We start from the raw sequence: 22,624 nt of genomic DNA on the forward strand, positions 1-22,624 counted from the left end.
CGATTCTTAGATTTAAAACTATTTTAACAAGTCTCATTGAAAACACTGATTTAAAAGATGCTCTAAAAGTTGTTAGCTACTTTTTTTAAATGATTCCAACTCAAATGCCCAGATGTTAATGTTGCCATGATGAAAACATTTTGTTCAAGCATTTTTATTCTATTTTCATACATTATATTTTCAGGCGACACACCACATTGGCAGATTAACTGTGTAAATGTTGAATAATTAATATTCAAAATTGCTCATGGAAATGGCAAAATCATTAAAGCTGTTGGTACATCATATTCCAAAGTCTTCTGAAGCATGTGTTGCTGCCAAGTTTTCTGAAAGTCTTGTTGATATCCTTCAGCAAGAGAATGTTGGCTCTATGTTGTCAGAAAATGAGGTAAAGGTCTCATGTCACTTGAGCAAGAACAGGCTAGTGTTGTCTGCACCAAGCGAGAGTAAAAAACTGTCCACAGAGTCGCACAGCTGTGGAATTTTGGCCAGACCACCATTTTGTCCCATCAAACAATTGGACAAAAATCAGCTTCTTAATTTGTCGCCTCAAACACGGCTTAGGGGTGTTAATGTTGGTGTGGCAATGCTGTTTGAGAGTGCAGACAATAATATTTTATTGACAAAAAGAGCTTCAAACATGCGCACTTTTCCCAATGTTTGGGTGCCACCTGGTGGACATATCGATCCTGGTGAGACGTTTGAGGAAGCTGCATTTCGGGAAGCTCATGAAGAGATTGGTATCTCTTTCAATCCTGTGAATACAATTTCTGAATCTCGACTGCTTGGTTTATGGGAGTCTGTTTTCCCCCCATGGCTTATGTCTGGATTGCCAAAACGTCATCATGTTGTTATATACTTACATGTCAAAGGAAAACAAACAGCACAAGAAGTAAACTCCTTAATTAACTTGCAGCAAAATGAAGTTGCATGCTCAGCATGGATTTGCCCCTGTCAAGCCAAAAGGATTGTTCAATCTGATCCCCAGTTTTCATTGGACAAAGATTGTGGACAGTGCAATGACACAAACACCTGTCATCGAACTGGTGATAGTGATTTATGTGGCACAGTGGTACAAACTGAACAAACAGTCCAAACTACAAGCATTCCCTTTAAGCCCATGTTGAGCATGATAAAAGAAAACATGCGCGAAAGAGTTAGTACTGGAACAAAATTTGCTTTAAAGTTGTGGCTTGAAACAGCATTTAAAACAAACTAACATAAGACAAGGATTATTAATTGTGTGTACACATAGTAGTTTTTCGCCGTATTGTTGTTGGTGATCCTTAGTGTTAAAGATTGATGTCTTTTTTTCAAACAGTTTTTGATTTACCTCACCTGGAATAAGTCTTTACTTACCTTGTTCTTTATTGGAAGAATTGCAAAAGTAAATATTTTCATTGGTTTATGGTATTGGTGCAATTGTTCACTTTTAAGTTCAACCAAAACGACCAAAATGATTTATGTGAAACATAACATCTACTCTGTGTGGCATAGAGCTTATCACAATGTTTAAGCAAATGAGTGTTTGCTTTCATACTGTGTGTTTGTTTCAGGGACTATTGTTCTGTGTTAATTTATTCCCATTGTTTTCATTCGGTTTTTATTATCTGATGTGATTTTGCATTCAGTCTCAGATCAACTAAAATCCACCAGGTTAAATCATAACAGGCAAATATGTGATACAAAATCATGTCTAAAACCTTGCTTATTATGCTGTAAGGTATACCATTTGAAAAGACCACCGTGGTCTGTTGGTAACACTGCTTGTTTGTTTCATAGCTTTTTAATGTAATTATGTTCTTCATTTTGTGTTGCATTTCTTTCATTGCTCTTATAGCTATTTCTTTTGTCTGTTCCTTCCTAGGGCTGTAAGCTTTGGAGTTGGTTAAATAAACTAGGCATTATATAATGACAAGATGGGCGAGACCTGGAGTAGTAAAGAAAGTTGCACATGACGGAACTGCATGGAAAGACCTGAAAAAAAAGACTGAAAAGTCAAAAGGTAAAAAACAGGGAAAAGTCTTTATATGTACAAAATCTGGTCCTAATTGTGGTATTAAGAGCTGATGGTATTTTTAGGTTTGCTATGTCAAGGGTGCTTTGCAAATTTTATAGGTGATTTAAACTGTTTTGTCAATTTCTTTCCAATGAAGCTATTTCTATCACCTCACATTTTCATTTTGTTTTCACTGTTAAATATCACACATTACTATTTATTTTCATTTTGTAGGCACCAAGGCAGTAACAACATTTGAAAAACATCAGTTGGAAGTTGCTCAAGACCTTGCAGTTAAAAAGGACAAGCGAAGGGAAAATCGCCGCATTAAACGAATTAGGAAAAACGATGCTTCAAAGGTTGGGCATTTTCAACACCCATTAATGCGTAATCAATTTTAATGAATTAGGCCCCAATGCACAGAATGCTGTCAATTTGCATTAAAAATGCTGTCTTTCTTTTTTAGGTTTGTTTTCATTGCAGAATGCCTGGACATGGAATGGCAGATTGTCCAATGGTTAAGGATGATGTGGAACAAGGCACTGATATATGTTTTAAATGTGGCTCAACAGAACACAGGTCCAGTGTATGCACTGCAAAAGTCACTAAAGGTCGGTAGTGGGCAAGTGCATTACAGTGATAAAGTCATTACCGCCCACTTGTCAAAGCTTGTTTGATTTTGTTGTTAAACAAGCTTAGTTGTTTAAATGTTGGGCTCACTACCCATAAATGCAAAGCACAAGATGACAGCAAATAACGTAAAGATTAGGCGAATTGCTGAAGAATGCTTGAAACTTACTTTGTAGTAATAAAGTAGTTGTTTTATGGTGCCAATTAGGTTGTTGTTGTGACCTTAGTGACCGCAAACCATGTATAATTGATTTGTTTATCCCACATTTGTTCAACAAGGACCATGTCGGTTTTTATAGGGTGCGTCACATATTTCCTGTGTCACACAACCACAAATAATTAATTGTGCAGTGTTCAAAACAAAACATTTTGTTACATTGCTGCTATTTGCTGCATAATCTGTTGCTATCAGGCAAAGCATAAATCTACTTATATTTTGGGGGTTGACGTCAATAAACCATTGTAGTGTTGATTTGAAATAAAACTTTTGCCACAGGGGCTTTTTCGAGTTTATTGTTTCAATAATTTAAACTGTAAAAATCAAGCTGTGAATTTTAATATTATTTGACATGTATAAATCTGCTAGGTTTGGTTAAAAAAACAAATGTAAGTTATTTAAAAACAGCATACAAGCTTAATTAACATGAAATTTTCCTTTTATTTCAGGCAAGGAATTCACATTTGCAAAATGTTTTGTATGTGGCGAAACTGGTCACCTTTCGAAATCTTGTCCAGACAATCCTAGAGGCTTGTACCCAGATGGGGGTTGTTGCCAACTTTGCGGCTCAGTGGAACATTACAAAAAAGACTGCCCTGACCGCAAGGTCAAGGGTGAGGTCACAGCATACAGATTGCCACGAGCAACCAGATTGTCCAACGGGAAACGTAAAATCGCTCACGTGAGTATGGACGACGAAATGAGCTTATACGAAGACATTGAAACAGTAAAACGGCCTGTGAAGGCCAAAAAGAAGGTAGTGCGGTTTTGATATTGACACCATTTTTGATGAAACTGTTACCTAGCAATCAGGACGGTGGGTATCTTGGCCAACTGGTTGAAGTGTTTGTCATCGAGGAGTTGTAGAAGATGACAAAATGTGTTTCTGCCCATTAAAATATGATTTACCAACAATGTGGTCTTTCTTTTTTGGGTGCTTTTGACATTTGCGCTAAAGTGATATGTTATATGACGTTGCAAATGCCTTATGACGCCATTCCCATGCCTGTTTACTGTACTGTTTAAAGAGCTTGTTTGATGAATCAGGGTTCCCTTGCCCAAGTTAATGTTATTTGTTCAGTTTAGTGTTACAATTAGTATGTCTACATGGCTACATTTCAACTGCCAAAACAATAAACACAATATGGTGATGTTATTTATCGACAGTGCAGGGCAAAAGCTGTTCCACGAGCCGTTTATGCAAATTCTTCGACCGTATTTGTAGATTTTGCAGAAAAAAATACAATATATCACTGTTACGTGTTACTTAACGCCTTGTAATGACGGTGTAGCTGCAGCGCGTTTTGGCTCTCATCCACCAATTGTGCCCGACACTTTTATGCGCTCCAAAACGTTTCAACGTTGCGCAGCTATTTCCGGCTTGGTGATTGTTTTAGTGCAATTGTTTCGCTATGTTGTCTTTCACCAAGCGAAATAAACTCAACTCAACGTCCTAATGCAACAACCCTTGGTTATATCCTGTAACAAAAGTATGGTGTTTTTTTACCGGAACCATCCGCTATTTGTCTATAATTTAGGCGTAAATTATATAACATAAAAGCATAAATAAACACAACAATTAAAGGCTGCGCACAAGGCACAACAAAAACGTCTTGAAGACAAAGTATCCGAGAGATTATCATATAGATTCATGATATAGCCTATAATAATAACACCTTGCGTTGAAAACCTTCGTGGGGCGCCGTTTCGACAATAATTCTTCTACCAGAGCGACGTTCTGGCTCTACTTTCACCACGGTTTGTCCTATATTTTATCACACAAGTTTTTACACCAGCAAAGTAAAAAATCCGAAACCAGCTTGAGTTGACTTGGTTAGATTGAGTTGATGATAACATAAGCAGTTTTATTTCCACCGAATTTATGGGTGCAAACTAACGTCCATTCTAAAAACTTTCGGGTAGTTGCCAAAAAAAAAAAAAAACGATCTGAGGGTTTTAAACCAGCCTAGCCTACTTATTTAAACCATTTGTGTTGTTGTTTTTACCAAAACAGTCCATTGTTTTACATGTGAATTATAATTAGGCGGTGGTTTAATGCAACAAATATTAAGCCATGATTTTTGCCCCTAGTTTTAAATACTTCACCCGTTTCTTATTTTACAAATTGCTCTCGCGCATCAACTAGTGACAGATAGTTGCTCGAAGAAGAAAAAAGCCAGCGGCCGATACTCCCTTCTCAGGGTGTGTAGGTTTTTTTAGTGTTCACTGTGGATCGTACGCTGTTGAAATGGCCAAGACTATAGTTCAAGCTTTAGGTAAGTCTATTGGCTGTATAACAACACCAAACATTAATGATCTAGTTTTGTTTAGGATGCTTGTAGAAATCAAGGGTGGCTGACAAGGTGACCTTAGGGTCTTTCGCCACCCTGCCGCTTAAACAGCGCAAAAATAAATTACTTACTTACTTACTTACTTGTAGAGATAAATCACATTAAAATTGGCTTAATACGTATTTCGGAACAAACAACAAAACATATAAGCGGTACACATAATCACCGCATTCTTTTAAATTGTTGACAGCGCGTTGGAAATGTTGAATTATTTTGGCCTGGATAGTAATAACCTACCTATTTCCGGCTTGGTGATTGTTTTAGTGCAATTGTGTTGCTATGTTGTCTTTCACCAAGCGAAATAAACTCAACTCAACTCAACCTTAAACCAAATTTACCTTAGGGGTATTTATTTCACAAAGCACGTTTTGTTAAGCGCATGCTTTCTTACATTTCAGTAGCGACGAGATTAATGTTTTTTACGTATACTGTTGGGCCAATAACAACATCATGTAAGTTGGTAAATCCAGTGTCTTGTATCGAAAGTTTTATCTATAGCTTTTGTTCTTTCTTCAAACCGATAATTCCATGTGCACACCGGTTTTGCACTTCAAGTATCAGTTTTTAATTTGCTTTTTACAAAATCCTATATTTTTTAAGTTTTGTTTCTTTTGTGAAATATAAATGACGTGTTACGAAACTCTTTCAAACGTTTTCTATGACCCCATCAAATTTTGCTTTATTTCACTTTATAGGTTGGATCCTTAGCATGGGTTCTTGGGGGGCCACAATCGGAGTTCTCTTGTCCCATAAGTGGAAGCAGAATTCGGTAGAAGGGTTGCATCATTCGGCTCTGGATACGATTGCAAATATGGAAGGTTTATTTCAGACATGTCAAGTATTTCCATCCGGACAAAAACAGTGTTATTCTCTGGCTCCTGTCAGCAGTAAGTACTAAAAACGACAAAAATACTTATTTACGTGTTAGATAATTAAGTTTAATGAAATAATAACAATCGATTTTGTTTTCTAACAATCAGCTTCAGCTGTCATGCAAACTAGTGTTAAAATAATGATATGTTTGCTCCACTTAAGTTTAACCAATAGTTAATCTGGCAGCAAAAACAACGTTTTCTTTGATATTCCTAAGGTTAGCCTATACATAGTTTGTAGTTCAACGTGACATGAAAAAATACACAGTCAACCAAACGAAATTGTTTTGATGTGTTTTGTTAAAGTTTATAGTTATTGATTAGACTGAAACAATTTTTAACAAAAGCAAACAATATTGTTTTGGCGCAACAATACAACGTATCCCACATTTATTATTGTTAGAGATCTTGCCAGCAATCCGCTTTACCGCCATGCATCGCCGCAGTTTACTAAGATTATCTCCTTAGTCACATTAATCCCAGTCGCGCCCAGTCTAAGAAGCAATTGATTGAAATTTTGACAATCACCGGGGGTTCCTAAGCCCTCATGACGAAAAATGTTTATTTTATACACGCCTTACTTAAAAATTTGATCAATGCCAGACTCTTGTCTTTCCGTTTTACAGTGGTCGTCCTGGCTTGTCGATGTTTTCTTATATTCGCAATCTTATTGGGCTGTATTGCCGGTCTCGTCACGCTTATGGGATTTAAGTGTACGGCGGTTGGTCCCAGCACAGCCAAGGCCAAAGCCAAGTGCGCTCTTATAAGCGGGATTATGTTTCTTGTTTCAGGTACTGTATGGTTTTCCTAAATTTTTGCCAAAATTTGTTCAGCACAACACCTCGTTCAGAAAACTTTAAAAGTTCGAAAGGAATTTCACCAAATTAGGCAATTTGTGGGGGTTCGTAACAACGCGATTGTACAAAAGCAAACACGAAACTGTATAACTCTGAACAGTAAATGGCCCTGTTAAGGACGCGTTGTTACATTTATAGTGAATTTCAAATTTCATCTAGAGTTTAATTATTTAAACGATTTGCAATAAAATGATCTCAATCTTCGCATATGAACTTGGTAAAAATAAATACATTTGCATCGAATTAGTGACTAGCGTCCTGAACGTTAGTTTTTCTTGGTCAAGTGTACGGGTTTTATTTTCAATAAGTGAAAATGCGCAATTGCTTTCCATTGACCTATGGTAGGGGTATATCTGATAGAAATTACCTCAGACAACAGACATAAATCCCGACGAAAAACTGGCATCTTAACGGTAAACCAAAACCACTTTGGAGAAGAGTTTGTTATTTTTACGAACTCCTTCAAGGAGCCATGTGTTTTGCTAAGGCACGATCTGTTTTGACGGATTGACAAAAGGGGGGTGAAATCCTTTTCATCTAATTTCAAGTTTGTTTTTGTTAAAGACGCGTCAAGTGGGGACGACTTATTGACACTTACGCTATGTTTTTCATAAAACCTGAACTTGTCCTTTAAGGATTTTTTTTCGATGGTTAATTTCAAGTAAATTTGAAATCGTACCGACACGATAATAATAAAAAAATCTCCGTTTGACACCTTTTGACAAAGGAGCCTGTTTGCCTTCGACCATGTTGTATTCTAGTGTGATATAACGCAATTAATACTGACTTTAACAACAAAAAATGACCAAAAACGTTGCAAAATGGAAAGAATAGTAAACAATAAACATTAAAAAATTTTTTGGTAATTGGCAAAATCACTAAGATAAACAATAGCATTTTATTGTGTAGCTATAAATTATTATTAAAACATGCATGTCGTCACAGCTTCGTGCGTCATCATTGCGTCATGCTGGTACATATTTAGTGTCATGACGTCACCACCACCCATTGGACCGAGAAGAAATTTGCTGACCTACAAAATTCACGAAGCAGTGCAGGTCAGGAAAAAACGCTGTTCTTTAGTTCTTACTTTTTGTCGCACATCTGCACTTTACCTTATTATTCAAAACATGTCAGCGGGCTTAAATTAGGGCCCGAATGTGCATGCATAAAACCAGGCCGGAACTGGAAATTGTGTTGAAATAAAGTCCTAGTTATACCCGAAAGTTAGTTTAAGCAAGGTAAAATTACGGCACAAATGCGGCATATGATATGAAGTAGCTTTGTTTCATTCAAAAGTCCAAACCCGACCCAAAAATCTCTGCCAGGCTCACAATTTTGCATCGCGTGACTTTATTTCCGACTGATGAACGACTTTTGTAAAGTTAATAAAAGGTCTCTAGAAAGTCCACTGAAGAAAATCATTTTCAATGTATCAGAATATCCTAAATATCTTGCATTTCAAATAATAATTTTTATGTTGTCTACGTAAATTTCGAAGTAGTGTCAAAAGGTCAAATAAAGAGTTTTTCATGTTTTTATGTTTACAACAGTTCGTCGTCCAGCAGAAAAGCGTAATAAAGTGAAAATCAAAGTTGGTTAAAAAGCGCGCAAATCGTACGTAAGTAACCGGTGGCAACAGCTCCGCATGAACGATTTCGCCGCTATGATAAAGGTTTTCCATAAAAGTTAAACAAATAATTGCAACGAAAATGAATGACAAACTGGGCACAAATCGATCACTTCAATGTAAATAAAATTGACACATCATTTTAAAATAATGTTAAAAATAGTTTTTTTAACCTTACAGATATTTGATTAGTTTCGTGTTACAATTCTTTCGAACAAACGAAATACTAATCTTGAAAAAGTAGAGAGTGCTTGTAAAAACTTCAACTAAAAATACCCGTGGGTTTAGTGTCTTAGGTAGGCTATTACAAACGAGGTTACTAAATCGTAGGTGGGCTATTACAACTAAAACAACTTGGAGTGGCCGAGACTGTAAAATCTGTAATCAAATTTCCCAATACGTAAAATTGATTGGTTAAGACGTGCCGAACAGAAACAAAATCATTCAAATCATTTGGTAAAGTATGAAAAAGTTAGATTTCAAAAATTCAATTTATTCTAAGGCACTTTTGATGAGTGTTCGGTTGTAACTTTGTAAACAATGTGTTCATGAAATCCTTCAAATCGTTGCCACGCATACAAATTTAACCGGGCATATCTCATTGACTGGACCCGTGACGAATATTGTAGTCTATCATTGGTTTAATTAGCTATGTGGTCAAATAGCCCAAATGTTTACGATTATTACGAGTTTTCGACAAGTAAGAAAAATATTTTCAACCAAAAAATCAGAAATACTTTTCAACCAGAGTAACATTTTTTCACAAAACTTGAAACAAATTTATCGTTTTTATATTTTTTTACGTTTTACAAAAACACATACTCCAATCAGATCTGCCTTGCATTCGGGCTGTTATGGTTCATTGGCTCCATTTTCGTCATCGTTGGTTCACGTCATCACGACCCGACCGATGACGTCACGTACAATTACAACCAGACGTCACGTGCCAAACAGGAATACATATGACGTCAATGTGACGTACGTGGAGCTTGACGTCATTACCCGGACTGTGCTTGTTTCTGTTCGCGTATTTCTTTCCGTAGCATTTTGCGATAGAACTCGAATCTGAAAAAAGTAAATAAAAATATTATGTCCGCTAGATGATGCGCGAGAGCACAAAATGTAACAAAATGGAGTTTGAATACAATTTTACATTTACTTTGATATAACAATACATAAGTTTTTTGTGACAAATTGAACTTTCTGTTTCACCTGTTTTGCAAATTTGTAAAATATTGTTAGCCTAAATTTTCATGTCGCTTATGTCGCTTATGTCGTTATTATTGTGCGTGCCTTACACCAATTTTTTTGTCTACCTGTATTAGAGTTCGTGTCACGGTGCCTTAGATCTTGCAATAAACTTAGTTAATGGGAAAGAAAATTATTATCAATAAACATCAACAAAGGGAAAAATGTTAAATACGAACTTTACCTTTTCCTCATCTTGCTCACTTCCTTGTCTTCCTCTTCGGCGAATTTCGTGAGAAAAACTTGAAGAATTCTCGTGTCTAGTTTTATGTATTGAGCAACCTGAGCAACAACAAAACAGTGTTTAAGTTTTCAAGTGCACCAGGCTAAAGCAACAGTTTCCTGGAAACCTTTTAATACAGTTCAAATTCAGTTAGAAGTCACAAAGAATATTTCCAAACTACGATATAGTCACCGACAATTTACAGATTCTCTTAGTGATGTCATCACTACGAAAAATGCGTTTTTTTAAACAGAAAAGTTTTGAAACATTTGAACAAAAAATGTTTGCTTCGATTATAATGTGTGGTTTTTCTGCATTTTTTATTTTCATTTTTTAACATTATAGAGCACTTGCATACACCATTGGGGTCATTCTTGTCTGTTTAAAACTGTTTTTAAATTAACGAACTGGTGATCAAACGCTAGCTAACACGTGATCAAACGACTGACCTCAGGCGAAATCTCTTTGTGCATTTTTCGTTCCTGCAGAAAGATTTTGCCGAGCTTCTCGTTTGGGCCGACAAGAACCCGACTCAATAGTGGGAACTCGTCGCCAGGAAGCTCACGACGTTCTGTGAAAATAATTGTCATGGTTTAAGCTTGTAGCAAGGTTTCTGTTTGTCACCTTTTTGTAGAAAATGTAGACATTTTAGAAGGCAAAAAGTATAATTTTAACACAGTAGTATTGCAACTGTTTTCACAATGCACATTTTTTGAGTTCCTAATTACTATCCAACAAAACGAAATTGACAAAATGTATACTTTCTCTCACTATAGTGGTCTATAACTTAATTCGCGTTTAATTTAGAAAAGACCCGTTAGTCCTTCATCTTCAAATTTTCAAAAAACGCTGAAACTTTAAAATTTTCGGGGGTTGATTTTCCTAAAAGAGTGTCTTGGGACAATTTACCCCTCTCATCGCCCAAAGCTTGGGAACTTTCCTACATGCTTACCCCCGGTTTCCTTTACAATGTAAAGTGAGAAGTCATCGGGAGTATTTTCCACTCGGAATTTCGCGAACAACTTCGTGACGACAGTGTGCGCGTTGTTTTGACTCGTTACTCGAACTTTTGTCACTGAACCGAATGCAGGAGTGAATACCGAAGTCTGTTGAAAAAGTTGAATAATAAACATCATTATGAATGACGCCCAGAGTTTCTTAACCGTTCCTGGTCCTGCAGTACTTAACCACGTAAAATGTTAAGTAATAAAAACCGCATGAAGTTGGAAAACATGTCATAAGTCGGTCACGGACGCATGAAAACCTTTCACTGAATCACGAACTCTAATTAAGAAACATTGTATGCAGGTCGCCTTCATCAGGGTAAATAACACTGAATGCGACTATACTACAATGCACGAAAAACGGTGTTTTCGTTGCGCTGTGACGTGCTTGCGTTTCATTCTATTGTCGTTTGTTTATCGTGCACTGACTAGTCGCATTCAGTGTTGTTTACCCTGACGAAGGCGACCTGTATAGGATGTCGAAACGTCAGAATAAAAATACAATTGCCAGAAGAGCTCTGTAAACTCGACATTATGCCTGGCAGCAATAGGTTATACCAGTGTTTCTTAACCTTTTTAGCGCTCGTACCCTTTGAGCTTTCATAAAATTTTCTCGTACCCCCTGTCTAAAATAGCCGATGGAAGAAAATAAAATTGTAACAATTAAACTCAGTGTATTTGTAACTTATGTGTTGAATGCATGCATGAAAACAGTATTGCAAGTAGTTCAAAACTAACCCGTTCTGGATACTGTAAATAAGTAACTTGTTACGCATTCTTCACAAATATGCCTAAATAGCATATAGTTTCGCTCTGCATGCCGTACCCCCTGCTTTGATGCTTCGTACCCCCAAGGGGTACACGTACCCCTGGTTAAGAACCCCTGGGTTATACATAAGAAACACAAAGGATTTATGTTTTGATAATTTTTAGGTAATACGCACTTTTGAAAGTGTATATTTGTAGGTAATACATTTTTTAAATAGTGGTTACCCTGTAGTTGTAACTGTGACCGTTGATCGAGGCCCGGTGTCTCAAATTTCGTGAACCCTTTTTCCGCATGATGACGCTGCTGGTACGAGCCAAACTTCCTCCTTCCTCGTCACTATCGGTTTCTGAAAAAACGTTCATTTGTTCAATTTAGAGTTCAACAATTTAAAAAGTTAAATGTATTTTGCTCTTGCAACGCCGGTGAGACTTTATGTAGCCTTTCAACAATCATGCAACCTTGTCCAGAAAATTTGTTACTTACTCGACAAATGTATTCGTAAAATTTAAAAGAACTTTCTTTGGCAGTTATGTTTATGATTAAATTACTTTTCGAATCCTTAATTTGAGTTTCTTGGGTAAGAAGGTTATAAACTGTGGTCTGTTCTTGCAACGTTTGCGTTTACCAGTGTTTTCATTCAAATTTGGCCTTTGAGATATACACAACTGGTGTTCAGTCATGCCTCGGTGTGTACCTGGTCTTGTGGGGTCACGAACCCGAAGTCTCATGGCTCCTCTCCTCCTGTCGTTACGACGTTGCCTCGTTTTGCCCCAAATTGCATTCTCCACGTTTAAGTTGGCTCCTGTAAGTAAATAGCAGCCCTTGATTTAAAGCAGTGGTTCTCAAACTCGGTTTTTGGGGCCGCATGCGGCTCCCAACTACTTATTCTGCGGCTCGCACCAAAACCTCAGAAAACCACCAAACATTGCTATTTTAGCTTTCAAAGTAATAATCTTCAGCGATTTTCCCAAGGTTTTGTTTTTTTGCGGCTCCTACACATTTAAAAAAATACCATTTGGCCCCGACAATAAAAAAGTTTGAGAACCACTGGTTTAAAGCAATCGATTTGAGGGTTGAATGCCTCAGCCTGACTTTGCATTATCATTGCTATACATATAGCTGTACATTTGGATTTGATGCCGTCCAAAACAATTTAAAAATATTAACCTACACGACTAGAGATTTATTGCGGTTGGTAGATGTGGTGGGTTGGGCGAAAATAATTAAAAAATCTCGTTTAGAAAGTTAACATCAATTTGACAACTTATGCTCCAGTCAAAGATTGCAAAAGTTTTATTTTAGTATCAAAACGATACAATGCACAGGTCATTTGTGGTTAAAAATGATTTGTGTTTAAATGACTTTGAAATACTACGAAATAGATATAGGTTTGAAACTTTAGATTTAAAAGTTTTAGACTTTAATAAATCCATTTTTGTCCCAAACGACTCCGGTGCAAAGGTTTTGTAAGCTTGTATGTATACAATTTACTCTTATGCAGGTAAGCAATTGGTTATAATAATAAAACAACGTATGGAACGTAGTGAGAATAAACATTGCAACTTACCGCTCGCGCCTGGCACTTCAAGTTTGTTTCCAGTTCCTTCCCCGTTTCTGAACACAACAACAAATATAAGTTGAAAGTAACGGTGCAAAAAATCTTAACACAAAGTTGTACTTGGTTTTAAGTCAACTTACTCCGTTTGTTCTTCATCTCCTTGTATCATCGGCCTTATTTTCTCGTCGTCATCAGCAAGCTGCAAGAAATCATCAATTTATGTTTGTTTTGCAAAAACTGTTTTTACGGTTTTATTTCCGTTTTTATTTCCGAAAAAACACTGTGAATCTACAATAAACAGAATCACTTTTAACAACTAAATCGCTTGATGCATTTTTAACACACTGTAAATTGTTTGTTGCACCTAATTATATCGTTTGATGTACCAGCAAATCGTTTGGTGCGACTTTAATTCACTTGGTGAAGTTTTGTTACGCTCGGTCGCTTGGTATAATAATGAACCAAGCGATCAAAGTGATCCTATATATTTTGGATGCACCCGAAAAAACGTTCTTTCACAAAAAATGGATTCCGTTTGCCAAGTACTCAGTTATTGTTTAATCATCCCTTACCAATGACTATTGCCCTAATACCATCTTTGCCACGAACAAAAACGAAAGAAGTTGGGTTTGAATGTTTGGTATAGTAGAAATTCTTTCACAAATGTATTTTTTGTAAATTTTATGCTAAGTTACAACTTTTATCACCCAGCGGTAAAGTTTCAAATCAGCTCAACGATGCAACTTTAAACCACACTAGTAAACTCTTATATTATTTGCAAAAAGTATAACGCAGAACTTGCTTGGTTACCGACACACAATTTTAAGTTTTTCATAACACCAGCAAGTAAATAACGAATAAAGAAGATTCTATTTGAATAAGGAAGTGAGGGTGACGTATATTCACCTAAAAATAACTTTTCAAAAAATAAAAATTTCGTTTAAATTATTGAGTTTCACGAATATTTTTACTATTTATAACTCGTATGAGGTCTTACCTGGAGTCGTATAGCTGTTTTCAGGCCCCAGTAAATATTAAGCAGTCCTTCCACGACCAATTCTCCCTTCTTGTTTTGTCGTTTACCGAGTTTTTCGGCACCTCCATCGTAATAAGTGTTGTAATCGTTCAGACGGGACATAAAACTGTCACTGCAAAACAACAGCAACATGCATCTTGTTACTGCAACTTGTCAAGTCAGACACAGACTGAAATATGCTGGGTGTCATGAGCGCTGGGACGTAAGGGCAAGAAGGGGGCACTTGCCCGTTATTATGCTTTAACGGACATTTACGAAAATTTTAACGGACAAAATTGCTCATAGTTGCATGGCTGTGCGGGGATTTTTCATCGTTGACGCAAATCTACTGCATATATTTTATGCCATGTGTACATAATTACTTGAGTAATCTATATATTGCAAGTGTTTATTTGTTAAAATTTGACTTTTATTTGTCCAGGATGCCAGGAAACATGATGATTCCCTACATCAAAGGGTAGAAGATATGAACATGGTATTTCTGTGTCTAAACAACTTAGTGACAAGATTACCGCACCTGTTTAACATACAGCAACTACTTTGGAAACTAAAATCTCACCAAACAACAACGTTTAGAACTATTATTGTCATGACATCTTTTGTTCGTTCCTATTTTTCTTGATTTAGTGATATACTAACGTTTCAGTAATGGAAAATATGTTGTCAAACAGAGGATGTATTGAGCCATTCAAAGTATTTACATGAACAATGATAACCCAAAGTTTTGGTTTCGTAGCACGTCAACATTACCCTGTAATTAACGTTTCTGGTCACACAAGCTTTGTATTAACGATGTAGCTGCAGCGCGTCCAATATCTACGGGCCAATGCTTTGTCATGCTTAACGTTCCAATGTTGCGCAGCTATTTCCGGCTTGGTGAATATTTTTGGCGCAATTGTGCTGCTACGATTTCTTTTACCGACTTGATTTCAACAAGTTTTGTACCAAAGCATGTGTTTTGCTATGCTGCTCCCAAAATTGACCCTTTGTTGAGAAATGACCCTATATTAATCAAAGTGTCTGTCACCAAATATGTTTGGAAAATCATGAAACCGCAGCCAAAAAAATGGACTCATTTCTGCAATCAGGAACATAGCCAAAACTAACAGCATTCCCAAAATGTCCTGACCTAATTTGGCGATTTGTTACTTAGCGAACTGCGCCCGATAAAACCAGTTGACATAACGTCAAACACGACGTCACGATTAAGAACAGCTAAAAGTTGGTCTTATCTTTAAACACGGGCTATAACGTTATGTACCCAAGGTATACAAATATATGTTTACTGTATGTAAACGCTTGTTTGTTGAATTGATTTAAAACGATAAACCTTACATTCGTATGCTAAGAAAAGGTGCACCCTATAAGCAAAGAATTCAACACGGTTACAAAATTATTAAACACGCTAATGGGGCACAAATAAAGGCTTTTTCTGGCATATTAAAACCATTCCATAAACCTGTACAACTATGCCAATAATCTCAAATTTAGACCATATTAAAAACCCAACCTTGAAGTACCGTTTGCTTGTCTTAATTTTCAACCAATACTTACAATTACTTGAAACCTTAGACTACAATTTGCTGCTTCTACAAATTAATTCTTACGTTGCTAAGGTCTTGGAGTCGCTCAATTTTATTTCCGCCATCTTTTTCGGCGACTTCTTCAGCAGAGATTCTGTGCTGCTTCGTAAAGCGTAGTAACTGCGTCTGAACAAAGCTTTGGTCTCTTTCCTTCTTCCGTTTCCCACGCGCAGAGTGACGCTTTCGGTTTCTGATGACGACACCAATGTTACGTCGTCAACCTGTCAGTGAAAATTGAGAGTGTTAGTTGCACAACGTCAAGACCAAACAAAAGCGATAGGCGGTTTATCTTCCAGAAGGCAGTAATTTTTATCCGGATCAATTTTTCCTCATGTTAATGTATTGTTCGAAAATTCACCAGTAATGTAACCAAAAAGGTAATGATCGACAAACATAACAATCACCCTTTTAAACACAAAACGTTACTTGCGGTGTTGGTAAACATCATTTGCTGCTTATGGGGTTGTTTCAGGCTATAAAGCACTACGTTATGCTGTTGCGTCTAAAACGGACCATATTTTTAACATAGGTTGGTAATAATTTAAAATATGCGTTAGATTGTTTTTCTCGGAGCATGTCAAATGCATAGTGTTTCTAACTAAGTTAAATATCTGCAAATTTGCCCTAAACCTTAAAAATAACAATCTTTACCTCGTCAACTTTAATTTTTGGAATTTCCCTGGACTTTGTATCTGAAGCAGTTTCTTCTTCGAACTCGTCCTCTCGATTTTGTGCCCAGAAACGCGAAAATGCCGACAGAAAACGATTATAGGCGGCCTAGCAAAAAAAACGAAACTGCTGAAAAAGTTGTATTACCAAAATATAGAACAAAAACAATCATCACTGTCATATCCTCAGTTCTAAACTGCCAGTCACTGATTGCAGTCTCACAGCGCCTAAAGCACCGTTTGTAAATTTATTCATTTACGTATAGCTAATAGTGCCATATACGTTACTACAGTTTGCGTCTGACACAGTAGTTAGGAAATGAACAAACATTTGAACTATTTGCCAGGAAGTGTTTCATTCTGTCTGTATTTGATGCCAATTTCCTTTTCCAACAAGACAATACAGTTTCAACCGATCATGCGCAAACATTTAACTACATTGGACACGAAATGCACACGAAAAATGCGAAAACCTGTTTTGACTTATCAAAAAAGTCAACTTAAAAAACTTTTTTTTAAATCTATTGTTCCAACATTGTGCGTTTTGTGCTGGACACCACATAAACTTGTTGCCGCCTTTCATCTCCTATATTTGTATACCACTATGCAACATGCAGAAGGTTGCACCACGAATTGCGTTATTGCTATTGTAAACTGAACTACGTGCAGCCTCACCAACGCGTTGAACTGTTATGCCTGGCATATGCCCAGTGAAACGCGCTGTTCATCACTTTCGCCTGTGTATCTGGTTTAGACAACTTGTTCGTCCGTAAAATAAAGCGCCAACATTTTAACTTTTCATGCGAAATTTTTAACATAGCACAAACTGTAGTCGTTGCCAGAAATTGCTGCAAATTCTGTCGACCCAACTACGATCTGTTTTGATTACTGCTCAGCCGGTTATGACGTCACGTCACGTGTTTCCCCGCTGGCAGATTACTCGACGACTGCACGGCCACGCTGGAGCCTATTTTTAATCAACAATGGATAAAGAATACACAATAATATTGACCTAACAAACACGTTTTCTATTCTCTATGCCGTCACAGGTAATTGGATTTAATCCACAAAATGTTACTATATTACAAACTTAACACCTGCTGGCTGCTGTACAGTTTGTTTGTAAACCCGTCAGTTAGTTTAAGGAGCAGAAAGAAAAAATCTAAACCAGTTCTATACAAAATGATGTGATACTTTCAAAACTATTCAGTTTTACTGACTTGTACAGTCTTCAGTCTTACCTTGAGCGTCGCCATTCTTCAACATGGTTAAAGAGGTCTTGGGGCTGCTTGCTTAAACACTAAAGGCTTGAAGCGCACGCACTATGTGTGCCTAAAGTACGTCAGGCCTGCAACAGGGCTCTACGCATAACTGGTGTTTTTAACTATAGGAAGTGACTAATCCATTGCTTTTCAGGCCAGGGGGTGCTTGTTGTACAAAGTCAGTTAATAACTTAATTACAAGAATATTAAAGTTTTGTGTTTATGCCGTACATATAACCATTGGATCATTGCAAATGTGTTCAAGGAGTCAGAAGCCCGAACACCAACAACAGTGGCGATATCAAAGTAGGATTTAAAATAAATGTACATTGGTCGCTCATTTAAATTTTAAAACTTTTATTATATCAGCTGATGTGACTCGTTCGGAGTCATGTTGTGGTATAATGCAAGAACACACAAGAGCTTTTTTACTATTTTTGTGCCCTGAATCCCAAAGTTTGGTTTGTAGTGATCACGAGATTTCAAACCATAATTTTGGCACATTGATTTGGCTAAGCCCAAACTACCACCCGCGGCCGCAGATTCAACCTTTTAATTAGGTTACTAAAATTACTTGGTAATGTAGCACAAAAAGTTTGCTTCGATAAAATGTATCCACAAAACAGCCAAATAGTGAATGTGCAGCTTCAATATTTTGACACAGCCGGTAAAAATTTGGTAGATGACAGATCGTGTAATGATTCATCAGGGATATAAAACGCGGGGGTCGAGAACTTGTTTTGGCAAGTTATCAGTCACCACAAAATTAATCTGGTGGCGTTAATTACTGACTGTCGTACATGCGGAAGTAGAGTTATAAAGTGCGTATTTTTTAAGTATTAAGTATGTCAAGCTCATATTAGTCTACTGTTTGCGCTAATATCTTGAATTTAACAAATCTGTTTGGAGAGTTAAAGCATTTTTCTAACACCAGCGAAGGTTGTAAGTAAGGTACCGAACGGTTGCATTTAGGCTAAGTATTTGATAATGTTTCACTAAAAAATAAAAATGGCCTGGACAATACTGTTAGGTTTTCATTGTAGAAACTAATGCTTTTTGTTTGCTTATTTGAATTGCTTGATTAAATTAGGTAGCTCATTTGCGCCACCGAGTGCTTACACTACATAAAAGTATTATTTAAATTTGTAAATAATGTCCGCAGGCTTCTTTGCTAGATCTACAAAATCAAAAGTTTTACAAACACATTTTATTTTTGAGCACAATTTATCATATACCAAGTAGCTGAACACCACAAATTGAGAAATGAAACACAAAATCTATGTAGTGATTTTAGTTTTGGTGATTGCAAACATACGCTTTGTTGTGGCAGTTTTAAACATTGTTGAAAATTTCAACTCTGTCGTCATGCAATAAAAAAGTAAGACTTGGACCACAAAAATTGTGTTCAAGCTTGATAAATCCTTCTCTCTTGAAGCTGGACGTGTCATGTTTTAACTTTTTTGTCGACTGCTGCTTTTACTCAATGATAAGCTCATCAATTGACCAATCTTCATAACTGCCATCTGGCATGTACCGTCGAATTATGATGGGAATTTTCTTAGCTCTGAAAAAAGAAAATTCGCAAAAAGTGACATAGTGTACCACAGTTGCCTTAGTTCTTAGCATTTTGTGAATAAAAGCGGGTGGAACACACTTGGTTAACAATACAGTATTTCTATTTAAGTTGTTTTTTTTACCCAGGGAATAAATATAAAAAGTGGTCCATGATTCTACTTGCAATTTATGCAAACATATTGAGAATAAAGGTTTCGTTTGAAGATGTTACACAATTTTCACCAATAAAAAATCAACACAAGACCAAAATACACAATTTTATACTACCACCTATTCAACAAAAAGCACATTTCAGGTAAAAAAACTTACTTCAATTCTTTCATTGCAATTTGCAGTGGATCAGTTTCCCCCTCCAGTTCAACCATTACAGGAGCATTCATTCTACAAATTAAAAATATTAACATTGACTATAATGGAGACTAATGTCACGTTTGTTTTTATTGTACAGCACCAAGCAAGATAAAGATACAGATCACTTGATCTTAACATGCAAGGTGACCGCACTGCCAGTAGTAATAAGACCATAAATATGCATTTAAGCATTAAGTAAAGCATAACAAATTTTAGACCTCCAAAAAAACACAGTTTAACTGGATTCTGTACATATCTTCACCTAATTCACTTTATTTCTATCATTATATGGTTCTTACTAATCCCATTACATAGGGTTAAAAACGACAATGAACAAACCTGAATCTTGCATAATCGGCACAATATTTTTAGTCCAACCAGGTCCGGATTAACCAAGGTTTACCGAACTTGTTAGGTTTGGTCTGATACCCATACCAGATATTTTTAGTTGCTGTTGCGCAAGTTTTTAACCATTCCAAAACAACATTTAGTGTGTGTTTTAAAGCATTGTAACAGCTTTAACTTGATCCATTGTGACCTCAGTTGAGGCGAATTAACTTAACAAAGCATAGTATAGGTATATATGGGTGATATATGGCAAATGAACTGCTTTTGTCTAGTTTTACCCCACTGTATTTAAATTACTTAAAAAACGAATTGGCAGCTGTTTCTGCAAATCGGTCTGAGATGAACGTCCCACCCAGGCATAGAACAAACGTCCCACCCAGGAATAGAGATTGTATTGCACTGGCATAGAGATTGTGTTGTTGCACAATGACTAAGTGAAAAGTCTGTGTGATGCGACTTTCCGCAAAATGTTAAGGCAGAAACGACAGACTAAAGCATGTTTCACTTGGTAATAAAGGTATCGGTATTTGTTTCGTTATCGACAAAGTATCAGACGAGTGCCGATACCACGCATAGCATCGTCTATCAGTGCTGATACAGCATTATGGGGCCAACCCTACTTTACACCAACAAATGGGCAAACCATACAATACTACTACTGTATGACAAACAACTTACGATATTTGCAATGCTCTTGTTCCAAGTACCCTGGCTCTTTCATACTTTGTAAGATAGGGTGTAGTAATCCTTTTTGATGGAGCAATAGCACCGATTTCTGAAAAATATTTTTCTGCTGGTTTGAAACTATATTCGCATTCCTCATAGAGTTTTCTAATATTAAGCACAATAGAAACTCTGCATATCTTCTGTCATTAAAACTTAATTAGAAACGAAGTTGCACAAGTTTATCCTTTAATACTGACAAAACATTTTTGAAACATATGCATAAACTCCAGATTTGCATCCTACTAATAAATTTCACAAGCCCTAAAATCGAGATTATAAATTTCCTGAAGCACTTTACCACTTGCATCCATTATTTCCACTCTTTGATCTCCATCTTCAGCATTTTCCATCTCTCCACCTTCACCTACATCATCCATCTCAGCACCATCCTCACCATACCTGAAACATAATTTTAACATAAGTGTGTTTTTTTGGTGATGGGCATATTAATTTCAATTGGGGTTATCTGGAAATTTAACCAACAAAAATGAAGCCAGTTAAATAATTTGCTTTGTTTACATATTACCTGTACAACAAATGCTTGAGTACACTGCTTATATAACATGTAATTTTGGCCAACAGCAACTGAAATGTGTTAAGTTCTAACTTGCAACTAACTGTTGTAATTTTACACCACCACTTTAAATGAAGTTTGTGGTAACACCAATATTAGGCAGGATAAAAAGAGAAAACCTTACCCATCAAAATCATCTTCATGATCCGACATTTTTAGAACACAAGTGGTTTGGAAATTGAAACAGCTTAACAACAATATTTTTGAACCTTTACCTAATACAAAGCGTATGCAACCCCTAGTGTATTGTACACGGCGCACAGCTACATTTAAAGCATTGAGTTGTTTTCTACTTCAGAACGCAGTAACAATGGGTTTACACCTTACTTTGCTCATATACAATAAAACATATAGCTAAACACGGTTAGTGCTAAATTATTCTTACTACGTTTAGTGAACTCAGTACTCTCGTTGAATTAACTCATTTGACCACCGCCATTTGTCAAACAATGCATACCTTTTATGATTTCTATAAACACACGTGATGGCCGCCGAAATATCGATGTTAATTACACGTTATCGTGTTCGTTTGGGCTAATATATGCCTCGTGGGTAAAGCAAAAATTATGAAGTTTTACTGCAATATGTATTTAAATTTTCAAGCCATTTGGTTTTCATGAAAATTTGTGAGATGACTTTTACTTGCACCGTGTGGGGATTCCCCTGGTAGTAGATTCAGGATAAAACTTTTTGCACTTCCTGTTTCTGTTCTGTATTGTTCTAAGTCTAACAGTGCAAATTGTGTTGGATTATGGGACTTGAGTTGTAAACGAAAGCCAACAATAAACAAAAATTGAGTAAGTTTTGTCCCTCTGTACCAATTATTGTCAGGAAACAGGTTAAGAGAAACAATTCAAAATATTTCAATGTAACTTTACTATAGGTATATAATAACAGGGCATGGGCGTGTTTGTTATATGTATCTGATACATGATTAGTAAAACGTTTTGTAAAGGTACATTTTTTGCTCGGATTATAACAACCTTGAATTAAAAATGGTAAAGGGTTCAATATTTAACTAAACCAATATTATGCTACGCTTTTTAAACCTAATTTATAAATGATTCCAATTTTGTCAGTGTGAATGTAAAACTAAAAACTATACTCTATGTAAAATTTACTAACCTTTAGAGTAATAACTGT

General features: G+C 36.4%; 5 protein-coding genes across 6 annotated transcripts; 3 read left to right on the forward strand and 2 right to left on the reverse strand.

Moving 5' to 3' along the window:
• Positions 1 to 164: 164 nt before the first annotated feature.
• On the forward strand, positions 165 to 1,867 carry LOC145233848 (m7GpppN-mRNA hydrolase NUDT17-like). Its single transcript, XM_080098626.1, has one exon. The coding sequence runs from the start codon at positions 248 to 250 to the stop codon at positions 1,217 to 1,219; it is 972 nt and encodes a 323-aa protein (XP_079954752.1). The 5' UTR covers positions 165 to 247; the 3' UTR covers positions 1,220 to 1,867.
• Positions 1,868 to 1,898: 31 nt separating this feature from the next.
• Positions 1,899 to 4,002, forward strand: LOC145233849 (zinc finger CCHC domain-containing protein 9-like). The gene is made up of 4 exons (XM_080098627.1): positions 1,899 to 2,005; positions 2,234 to 2,358; positions 2,466 to 2,610; positions 3,296 to 4,002. The coding sequence occupies exons 1-4, from the start codon at positions 1,912 to 1,914 to the stop codon at positions 3,616 to 3,618; spliced, it is 687 nt and encodes a 228-aa protein (XP_079954753.1). The 5' UTR covers positions 1,899 to 1,911; the 3' UTR covers positions 3,619 to 4,002.
• Positions 4,003 to 5,043: 1,041 nt separating this feature from the next.
• On the forward strand, positions 5,044 to 10,067 carry LOC145233429 (claudin-19-like). Its single transcript, XM_080098151.1, has 5 exons — positions 5,044 to 5,122; positions 5,893 to 6,084; positions 6,696 to 6,860; positions 7,872 to 7,984; positions 9,388 to 10,067. The coding sequence occupies exons 1-5, from the start codon at positions 5,095 to 5,097 to the stop codon at positions 9,520 to 9,522; spliced, it is 633 nt and encodes a 210-aa protein (XP_079954277.1). The 5' UTR covers positions 5,044 to 5,094; the 3' UTR covers positions 9,523 to 10,067.
• LOC145233428 (ras association domain-containing protein 4-like) lies at positions 8,441 to 18,060 on the reverse strand. 2 transcript variants are annotated; one of them, XM_080098149.1, is made up of 12 exons: positions 17,887 to 18,060; positions 16,629 to 16,754; positions 16,002 to 16,198; positions 14,356 to 14,506; positions 13,499 to 13,557; positions 13,368 to 13,414; positions 12,495 to 12,602; positions 12,025 to 12,146; positions 10,980 to 11,133; positions 10,477 to 10,598; positions 9,989 to 10,086; positions 8,441 to 9,621 (listed from the first exon to the last, which is right to left on the reverse strand). In XM_080098149.1, the coding sequence occupies exons 1-12, from the start codon at positions 17,899 to 17,901 to the stop codon at positions 9,555 to 9,557; spliced, it is 1,266 nt and encodes a 421-aa protein (XP_079954275.1). In that variant the 5' UTR covers positions 17,902 to 18,060; the 3' UTR covers positions 8,441 to 9,554. The 2 variants fall into 2 exon arrangements, with proteins under 2 accessions (XP_079954275.1, XP_079954276.1); XM_080098150.1 differs by lacking the exons at positions 8,441 to 9,621; positions 9,989 to 10,086 and adding an exon at positions 11,770 to 11,914 and having other exon boundaries at positions 10,533 to 10,598; positions 17,887 to 18,026.
• A 1,039-nt stretch (positions 18,061 to 19,099) lies between these two features.
• LOC145234069 (DNA-directed RNA polymerases I, II, and III subunit RPABC2-like) lies at positions 19,100 to 21,875 on the reverse strand. Its single transcript, XM_080098843.1, has 5 exons — positions 21,606 to 21,875; positions 21,206 to 21,306; positions 20,860 to 20,956; positions 19,792 to 19,863; positions 19,100 to 19,471 (listed from the first exon to the last, which is right to left on the reverse strand). Exons 1-5 carry the CDS (start codon positions 21,632 to 21,634, stop codon positions 19,384 to 19,386), a joined length of 387 nt encoding a protein of 128 aa, XP_079954969.1. The 5' UTR covers positions 21,635 to 21,875; the 3' UTR covers positions 19,100 to 19,383.
• Positions 21,876 to 22,624: the final 749 nt, after the last annotated feature.

Source organism: Phallusia mammillata, chromosome 6 (genome assembly GCF_965637545.1).
Source record: "Phallusia mammillata chromosome 6, kaPhaMamm4.hap1.1, whole genome shotgun sequence".
Taxonomy (NCBI): Eukaryota; Metazoa; Chordata; class Ascidiacea; order Phlebobranchia; family Ascidiidae; genus Phallusia; species Phallusia mammillata.

Bases quoted from the DNA above. Each gene is read 5' to 3' on its own strand.
- LOC145233848 (XM_080098626.1), top strand. From the start codon at position 248: ATGGAAATGGCAAAATCATTAAAGCTGTTGGTACATCATATTCCAAAG.
- LOC145233429 (XM_080098151.1), top strand. From the start codon at position 5,095: ATGGCCAAGACTATAGTTCAAGCTTTAG. The intron at 5,123-5,892 runs GTAAGTCTATTG...TTCACTTTATAG, and splicing joins GACTATAGTTCAAGCTTTAG to GTTGGATCCTTAGCATGGGT. The intron at 6,861-7,871 runs GTACTGTATGGT...ATGTCGTCACAG, and splicing joins GATTATGTTTCTTGTTTCAG to CTTCGTGCGTCATCATTGCG.
- LOC145234069 (XM_080098843.1), bottom strand. From the start codon at position 21,634: ATGTCGGATCATGAAGATGATTTTGATGG. The intron at 20,957-21,205 runs GTAAAGTGCTTC...AATATTTTTCAG, and splicing joins GGAAATAATGGATGCAAGTG to AAATCGGTGCTATTGCTCCA. The intron at 19,864-20,859 runs GTAAGTTGTTTG...TTTAATTTGTAG, and splicing joins ACAAGAGCATTGCAAATATC to AATGAATGCTCCTGTAATGG.
- LOC145233849 (XM_080098627.1), top strand. From the start codon at position 1,912: ATGACAAGATGGGCGAGACCTGGAGTAGTAAAGAAAGTTGCACATGAC. The intron at 2,006-2,233 runs GTAAAAAACAGG...TTCATTTTGTAG, and splicing joins AAAGACTGAAAAGTCAAAAG to GCACCAAGGCAGTAACAACA. The intron at 2,611-3,295 runs GTCGGTAGTGGG...CTTTTATTTCAG, and splicing joins CACTGCAAAAGTCACTAAAG to GCAAGGAATTCACATTTGCA.
- LOC145233428 (XM_080098149.1), bottom strand. The intron at 10,599-10,979 runs GTAAGCATGTAG...TTATTTTCACAG, and splicing joins CATTGTAAAGGAAACCGGGG to AACGTCGTGAGCTTCCTGGC. The intron at 9,622-9,988 runs GTAAAGTTCGTA...TACTTTTTTCAG, and splicing joins GTGAGCAAGATGAGGAAAAG to ATTCGAGTTCTATCGCAAAA.